The 9,314-nt window shown below is 40.8% G+C and overlaps 1 protein-coding gene and 1 pseudogene across 2 annotated transcripts; both read right to left on the reverse strand.

Moving 5' to 3' along the window:
- Nucleotides 1–2,644: 2,644 nt before the first annotated feature.
- On the reverse strand, nucleotides 2,645–4,802 carry LOC306652171 (ubiquitin carboxyl-terminal hydrolase 38-like; the record flags this gene model as incomplete). The annotated part of the gene is given in 2 exon segments (XM_079125199.1): nucleotides 2,645–4,595; nucleotides 4,597–4,802. Coding segments are annotated over 2 exon segments (1,107 nt in total). The 3' UTR covers nucleotides 2,645–3,694.
- A 1,596-nt stretch (nucleotides 4,803–6,398) lies between these two features.
- Nucleotides 6,399–7,483, reverse strand: LOC306652173 (ubiquitin carboxyl-terminal hydrolase 38-like; annotated as a pseudogene). The gene has a single exon. The product of its transcript is annotated as a ubiquitin carboxyl-terminal hydrolase 38-like (transcript).
- Nucleotides 7,484–9,314: the final 1,831 nt, after the last annotated feature.

Below are 9,314 nucleotides of genomic sequence, written 5' to 3' on the forward strand. Positions count from 1 at the left end.
GTATGTATGCACAGAAATTCACAAATTACAGTGATTATTCTGAACATCTGATTCCAGAGGGAATCATATCCAAGTAATAGGAACAGTTAAAGATTGAGTCCTGTGAGCTCCAGAACACACATGCAACCTGCCTGGACCCCATCTCCATTCCCACCACCATTTTCCCATGCCTGGGAATATTTGCCAAACAGCACAAGAATCTCAGAACAGGGCTTCTTCCTTGTTGAAGGTGGAATTCATTCTCTAAGAAAATCCAGAGTGAATTTTCCATTGGAAATTATATGAATTTTCCAACATAAATCACATCATCCCCCCCTTAAAACTCTCAGTGGCTTCCTTCTGCATGTGACAAATATACAGATTCATTACCATCACTGAAAATGTCTCTTAAGAGAAAGATCCAGTTACTCCTCTAACCACATTCCATAATACTGTATTTCACTCTGTCTGATGTGCTCCTCAAACTAAATAACAATCTCATGGATTTGTCAAAACTTGCAGAAATGTACATTAAATAGGGTACACTTTCTTCTGTGTAAATTATATTTTAATTTTTTAAATAAAATTGTCTCTATGTTGACCAAGAAGTGACTGGAATTTTTAGTTTATAAAACATTTTCAAAATAATAATGAAAATCTTAAACTCTAAGGGCAGCAACTACTATTTGTAACTCCATATTTGTAGAACTCTGGTTTCATTCATGGTGACAATACATCCAGCTGAGAAACCCCACTGTTCACCCTTGGAGCTGGAGGTTGCCAATTAGATGTGAGCAACAAATGTCAGACAGGAGCTCCCAGAAATTTTTGTTCTTTTGTGTTTCCCTATTCCAGACACTTGGAATCCAACAGTATAGCGGAAACATGGGAAATCACTTGGGGACCTGAAAGAAAGAGATTGAGAATCACTAAATCCTCAACCTTGGCATTTTGAGTTGCAGAAACAATTGCAAGGTCCACATCTGGGTCTCTTTTAAAAGATTGAATCCTAACATGTTTAAGACACTGGAACAAAGGTGTCTCTCAGTCAGACAATTCCCAACTAATGAAAATACCAGGGTATACAGCTAGCCAGATATATATGGAACATTGTGGAGAAAATTATAGAGTTAAGAAATATAAGTGAATTGAGAGAGAGTCCAAAATTATAAATGAAAACACTTGATACTTTGATCATTGAAATTACACATCAGTGCAACTCCAAAATGCCAATAAGCTTTTTCATAGAACTTAACCAAAAACTTAAAGTCACATGAATTATGAGCCCCTAAGGGCCAACTATTCAAGCCACAATGGTATAATTCTATGTCAGCCTCCCAAGTCACACCTGGAACCCCAGTGACTCGGGAGGCTGAGGCAGAAGGATCACAGCCTGGGTAACTGTCTCAAAATAAAAAAATAGAAAGGGCTGGAGTGTGGCTCAGTGGTAGAACATCCCTGGGTTCAATTCCCAGTACCAAAAAAAAAAAAAAAAAAAGCAAACAAAAAGAATTGTGGTGTTGGAACTTGGCTACAAAGATATCAGACCTGAATAAAGAAAACTATAGTAGTGAATTGATTGACAGGCAAATATGTCATTAAACTAGAGTGAAGCATCTAGAAGCTAAATGCTGTTCAGCATAATGGAGGCATTACATTCTCCTGTGAGAAGGAGTTATCTTTGTGGATTAGATTCTCTTCTTCACACCATAAGCCAACACAAATTGCAGATTTATTAGAGATATAAATGTAAAGAAAAATCTTTAAAACTTCTATAGGAAAATATCTTTATGTTCTTTGGTTAGAAAATTATGTCTTAGTTGAATCATAAAAATGCAGCTATAAAGGAAAAGTTTAATAAAGATAACCACATAAAAACTAAATTGCATTGGCATAATTGCAGTCACCAGATCAATGTGAAAACATTTGCAACCTCTGCGAGTACTCAGTTAATAGTCTGTTATTTATTTAGAACAGTATGAACCCATGGATAGTTATTTTTTTATGGATTATAATCCATTACCATCATTATTATTTCATTGCTCAAATGGTCCCAGATGTTGCCAGTGGGAGCCCTTTCAAGCGGGCTTTATGACTTTCACATTGGTGGGCACTTCCTTTCTTGCTGGCATCTGGTTTCTCTCCTTGCAGAAATGACATTTAGAAATCTTTGTGTTAGGTGTATCAGCACAATTTTTTAACAAGAAAAGGAGCAACCTAACCATCCTTCGGTTGAATACAAAACAGTACACAAAGGGCATGAACTGGATCTTCTAGCATCAACCAAGGTTAATCTTATACTATGAAATCAAGTTTAAAAAGTCACAGAATAACATATCCAGTGTTATAATCACTCATTCAAATAAGGCCCCCAAACAGTGGTACACATTGTCTATGGATACACACATATGTGATGACAATGGCCTCTGATGGCCACCAGCTTGCTTGGCACTCACAGTCAGTTCTGTTGACCTTCACAGGTCTTCAGCATAAGACAAGGTCATTCTATGACCACAGTGGACCAAAACAAAACATGGTGGATTCAACCACTTCATCATTATATCTGAACATAAACAAAGATGTGAACATTTTCCAAACCACAAAAATGACCAAATATCCTTCTTTCCTGGCTAATATGAGTGACTTATTTTTTTTTTATGTTATCAATGTTTAATGTTTTGAGGATTAAGCAACAAATCAAAAAAGATTTTTTACTTAACTAAGTTCACTTCCTTTGAATTTTTCTAAGAGTTAAAAATTTACTATTATACTTACTGATTTAGAACCATCAGATTTTGCTTCTGGAAAAATCTAATACCTTTCAAAAAGTTACAATTTTAATGTTAGCGCAAAAATTACTTTCTGACATTTCATTTAAAAAAAAACATTTTTGCAGCCAAAGATTCCTATTTTTGAATTACAGTACTGCAAGGCACATACATAACTCATTTCCTTCAAAATACACAGATGATATACTCCCTGAAATAGAAGTTTAAAATTCTTGAACAATTAGAAATACTACAAAGTTAGCAATTTTTAGGTAAAAAACATTGCTTCTAGAGGATCACACACCTTTCTTAAAATTAATTCAGCACACATGTATAAATAATCCTTTTTTAAAACATCTGTACTTGAAATGCAGATACAGTGATACTGAAGACAACACTAAACAGAAACCTGAAAAATATTATAGCTTGATAAATTTTGTTATTGCCTTCATTAGAGACAGGATCATCTCTAGTATTTTCAAAGACTTGAATTTAATAACTGGGTAACTACACCAAAAAAAGGATTTGTTTAAAACAATATTTCTTACTTCTAGACTCAATTTTTGTATAAAGAATGCTAAGTGAATTACATATTATTTTTTTTTTTGTTCAGTAGAACCTAAGATAGACCACTTAAATGCTTCTACCAAATTTAGTGCATCTTAATTAGGGACCGGGTACATTGTTTCCTCTGAACATTTTTGGTCAAGCATGACTAAACATAATGCAAATGGAATCTTAAGAGGTACATTTTTTCCCATGATGCATTTTGTTAATAAATGTATTGTCAACAAAATAAAAGCAAGCACTGGGTGTGTTTTCTTAAAGTACAAGGGTCTAATGAAAAGAAAAATAAAAGATACATATGATATTTGTTACAGTCTGACATTTTAACAGTCATAGTATTATCTATTTTGTGATCAAGTGATTTTTGGACACTCTCGGGATCAAAATACGAGTCTGCCAACTGTGTTAAATCCTCCTCCACCCCCTCCACCCGTTGGTCCACAGCTTCCTGGTGGGTCACTGTCATCAAATCCATTGGGCCGAAATGAACAGGAAGCAGATGCGGCTTGTAGTGCCTGGGCTCGGGCATTCAACTCTTGTTCCTGTAAATATAGTTTATTGTCCTTTGTTATAGCATCCATAAGTTCCTTTTGTAGAGGTGGGTCTCCATTTACCCAGAGTCCACTGGTTGGATTATTACCACTTAAACCATTAGTGTTATTCTGTTTCTTATACAAAAGCACATGTGTGGTATCTTTTGGAAACCTACTTGTAATTTTCTGGACTGACTGAAATGAAGTGAATGTCACTCTGCTGTCATTAAATAAAAAACATTCTTTTGATATTTCCTTACTTTCCAAATCCTGTTCAATAATTGCACTGGGACTATCTCTGCCTAATAAATGACTCTGGGAGGATGCTAACGTAAGAGTTTCAGGCTGGTGGCACATCTGGTATGAAGACTCTGCATCTGTGATGTTTCTGGCATAAGAATAGTAATGCCCACTTTCAGAGGATATACCAGAGTGAACCACAACAGAACTTAACAGGTAAGGGACCAATTTTGGACAGAAAGCTTCTTCAGTTCCAAAAGGCTTTAATTTTTTAGCTAGGTTCTCACCAATATCAGTGAAATCAACAGCTACAGACCAACTTTCGGACAATGAAGAGAAAGTAGTAGTTCTTTTAACTGGCAACTCCAAAACCAGTGGCAGTGACACATTGTCTAAGACTTTTCTTCTCACATGATACTTCTGATTATAGGAAAATCTCAGGAGAGTAAGAATAAGGTATTGGGTTTCCTCCGTGATTTGCATAGTTTTCTCAGCATTCTGCAGAGAGGCAGTTTTCACAATGATATTGGTTGTCACCAGTAAGAATCTCTGGAGCCAAAAAATAATTTAGTAAGTCAGTTACTGAAGGTGTAGTCTCACCTCCTGGTTTCTGAGGTACATCTTTATTGATAAGACTCTTGGGAGATTCATTAGGGACAGAAGTGTTTTCAGTATAGTGAAACCCATCAGACCTGCCTATTGTTCTTTCATTCATAACTGAATCACAAAGGCAGTTGTTGCTGTGTTGGGGTCTTAAGCCCCCTTGCTCTTTTCGACCAGCGACAAAGGAAGGGGATACTCCCCAACAAGGTCAGACTGGGATAGGTAGGGCCGGCTGACTGCCCACTCCCAGCCCTCCAGGTGGAGGATAATCAGACATCAGGGAGACCAGTCACAGCAGGAACTCGTTTATTGAGGAAATCACACAGCTTTTATGTAGGGTGGGGGCTAGGCAGGAACCAATCAGCTTAAAGGTCAGCAAGGCATGGGAGGTTCACGGAGGTGAGAGTACCATAGGACTATATGGCAAGCACGAGCTGATCATGTTCGGGAACTGTTGTTAACCAATCCCTGAAGGTGGTCCAATTAATCTGCATGAACCTTTGAAACCGCTTTTGAGCCGTGATCTTGCTCACTCACCAGGGAGCCAGCCTGAGTTAGTTAACGTGTCATTAGTCCCAACATTGCTGGATTATAGACTACTGGTTCTTCTGAAGGACCAGATACACTGGCTTGCATTAGACCACCATCTTGTGTACTGGATAATGATGCTGGATCTTGGAAAGACCATCTTGTGTACTGGATAATGATGCTGGATCTTGGAAAGTCTTCCATAGCAGGGGAAGGACAAAAGGCCAGTGAAAGATCTGTGAAGATCTTTCCACTTTTTGGGAGGTACTACTGCAGTTCAAGAAACATATGTGAGTCCGTAGTTTTCCTCCAAACATTTTTTCTATTGAAGTTTTCTCACTGTCACTTGTGCAAGGGGTCTCTGTCAGTATAGTTGCCTTACTGGCTACTTCCTATAAAGAAGTTTCACTGCACCCCAGACTTTCAGAAGACTTATGTGAGGATTGAACTTTAAAGATATTTTCTTCTTCATGGAACCTGTCAAGCAGAAACCTGAGGTATTTGGAACAGTCTTGTGATCTGGGAGTAAACCATGGAGGTCTGGAAGCCTCAAAGGATATCCAAGGTGCATATGCTTCCCTATTTAAATAGCAGAACCAAAAATACAAGGAAATGTTTCTTACAGCATGAACAAAAGTACCTGAAATCTGTGTATGAGCCAAAAAAGCAAAAAGATGCTGTAATTTTTTCATTAATGAATTGCACCCATTTATATTTAATGATAATACTTGTCTCCTGAAATCTGTAGCCATAAACAATGCTTGTATAAAGAAAGCTTTTTAGTTTGAATCTATCCCAGTTATTGATTCTTGCTTTTATTTCTTGTGCTATGAGAGTCCTGTTAAGGAAGTCTGGTCCTAAGCCGACTTGTTGAAGATCTGGAACTACTTTTTCTTCTATAATCTGCAGGGTCTCTGGTCTGATTCCGAGGTCCTTAATCCATGATTCTGCACTTCTTCATTAATCTCCTTTGAATTTTGTTATGGTGTTAAGTATCCTTAAGATCTTAACATTGTAGGTACACTGATAATGAGTTAACAGTGCTATAAAACTGAGGATCAGATCTTGGAGGAAGCAGGCAATCACACAAAGCCACTGCTTTCCTATGATGCTGTAGGAAGGTCAATGGACAGGTTCCTGAAATAACATTTTGGTCATTCCTTACCCGCAATAACAAATGGAATGCCTCTGGAGAATGCTGAAAACTAAGCAGCATGTGAGAAAGAACTGCAAGAGCACCAGGTCTCACAAGAGGAAATCAAAGTCGATTAAAAACCAGTTCTATTTTCAGCAAAGTAACATCTATCAAAATAGTAAACTTTAGAACAGCTGCTAGTCCTTTCAGCAGTGCAGTTACCTATGTATCCACATGCTGAGCCAATGGCCAGGACAGCCAGGCAATCATTCTGCAAAGAGCTTGGGTCATACTTGCATCTTTTACATTGGGATCTGTGGTAAGGCTCCTGATGAGAACTGTAATCATCTGAAGAGGAATATGCTGCACGAGGCTTACCAATGCTACAGAAGGTTCAAATGATGCAACTGTGGAAGAGATGCTTGCAAAAACTTCTTGCAGGGAAGGTAGCAGTGTGGAGGGTTCGGCCGTCCAGATGTTCTGCAGCAAGTTACTCACTTTAGTTACCTGGGAGACATACTCCTGTAGCTCCTTCTCCTGGGTGGACACGCACTGAAAGTGGCCTATCATTGGAACCAGCTGTTGACAGAATGTGATGGACAATTTCCCTTTGGGGATGCACTGCACGAAGTCCGTCAGAAGGTCGCTCAGTCGGGCACAAAGTTGGGGCTCTGGTCTCTCACAAACCATTTGTAACACCTCTACCTGCAGTAGGCTGAAGAGATCCAGCATCGATGGGCAGCTCATGATCAGCTTCAGGACGTTGTGAATGTAGTCCAGGATGGCTACGTCTTTCCTGTCCAGCGAGTGGTAGCCCTGCTGAAGGAGGCCCAACACGAAGGTCTTGTTGAAGAAGGACTCAAACTCAGGCCTGTGGTAGCGTGTGTAGGCCTCCAGCACCTGGTGACCCACTTGCCGCTGGAAAGGGTCCTGACCCTCCAGGATGAGCCAGGTCATCAGGTCAAACATGGCCTCACACTGCGCCTGGTCCAGCCAGTGCTCCGCCGATTCCACCACCTTCCGCACAATCACCCTCTTTAGGGGCAGCGGGTGCGAAGAACTCACCATGCCCTCCAGGATCTTGTCCATTGTCGCCATGCTGCAGGGCCCGGGCCAGGGGATAAGGAGCGGGCAGCGGCAGCCCCGAGGTGGGACAGAAGAGCACAGGGCAGAGGTGAACTTTCAGCTGGCCTGGCCACTGCCATCACCCCTCTGCAGCCATATTTATCGTGTAGGGGAGCCCATCGAAGTCAGGGCAGGAGCTGGCAAACCTGCAGTGCGATAAGAACCGACACCACCCACGGCCGGCCTATTGCGCAGAAGGACCATACTTGGCTGCCACTGCGGGCAGGCAGTCCCTCTCGGCATCAGCACGGAAGGACCAGCAAGGCCCCCGGGCTTGGTGGGCGCTCAGAGCCTGGGCTGCGACTGGTAGGCGGGGGAAGCACGACCTCGCGTTCCAGGGAAGGTGTAGGCATCCAGGCTCCGGCTGGTCGTGAGAAGAAACCGGCCGTACGATGAGTCAGGAGGCGCTGTCACCCCGGTGCTGTCAAGGAGGGTGCCAGGATCAGCCAGGGAGGCGAGGCGGAGGTGGACACCCTTGACCCGGATCCAGAAGTCGACTTATTTCTTTAAAAGAAATGAATATACAACTTCGGTGTGACTCTAGGCTGCCCTCCTAGATGAGATCTGCCAAGATATCTCGCCTAGAATTATTTCCAGTTTGGTCGGCACCCAGCCTGCAGAGGAGCCTGGGTCCTGCACTGAGTGCTCCTGACTCCAGGGTGCTTAGTCACCCAATGGTTCTCCTCCAGGGTGCTCAGCGACCCCATGGTTCTCCACGGGGGACAGCCAACTGCAAGGTTTCTGGTGTTCCCTGGAAGGCAGGTGTTGGTAAAGTAAAAAGACACAGGAATGAGACACCCAAACTTAAAGAAAGTACCCACATCTGAAGAAAAGAGGAGGAAGGTATGAGGCCAAGAGAAAGGGGGCATTAGTTGTATTTCAACATTTTTCTAATCAGGGAAAACTAAATGATACATGACCAAACATGGCATGGCATTTAAATATATTCCATGGAGATATGTATGTGTGTGTGTGTGTATACATATATATATATATATATATATATATATATATATATATATGTGTGTGTTTCTCAGCTTTGTGTTCATTATTTTAATTCTGGTAAAATGCACATAATATAAAATTCATCACTTTAACCATTGTGGAGTGCGCAGCTCAGTGACACAACATGCACTCATGTTGTTGTGGTCTCTTCTCCATCCATACACACTGCCTCTGGCAAAAGGGAAGCTCTGCACCATAAATCTCTAACTCTCCATTCTCCCCCTTGTCCAGCCCCTGGCACCCTCCATTCTACTTTCTGTCTCTGCGAACTTGACTATAACAGGTGCCTCATAGAAGTGGAATCACAGAGCATCTGTCGTATTTTCTTATATGGCATAAATATGTCATTATTTAAATCAAGATTTCTGTAGAAAGAGTAAAAGGTCTCCCCAGCCACACACAGAGGAAAGGACCCTCAATGTTTTCATGTAAAGCATACCCTTCCAGTCTATACCCAGAGGGCTGCTGCTTCTTACCTTCCCACTACCGTTATAATGAGCTGTGTGCAGGTGAGTCTTGCCCACTAGAAGTCCCTGTCCTTCATAAAGAGATGAGGCCTTATTTCACTTTTCACCTCCAACATCCAACACAGTACATTACCAAGCATTTTTTGACTAAATGATGCTCTGTAAATATGTGTTGAATAAATGAATGAAATAATGACTCTATTGATGGACTTATTGTTGTTTGAAATTATCAACTTCAACTTAATGATGACAAAAATTTTTTGAAACATATCATTCAGGTTTTCAATTTCATTTTTCTTTCTCTGCTGCTTTCAACTATCCTTGAAGCTTCTGTGCACAATGAAGGGTCTCTTCCTTGCAAAGA

The sequence above is a fragment of the Sciurus vulgaris genome (assembly GCF_902686455.1).
Source record: "Sciurus vulgaris genome assembly, contig: HiC_scaffold_138_arrow_ctg1, whole genome shotgun sequence".
In the NCBI taxonomy this organism is placed as follows: Eukaryota; Metazoa; Chordata; class Mammalia; order Rodentia; family Sciuridae; genus Sciurus; species Sciurus vulgaris.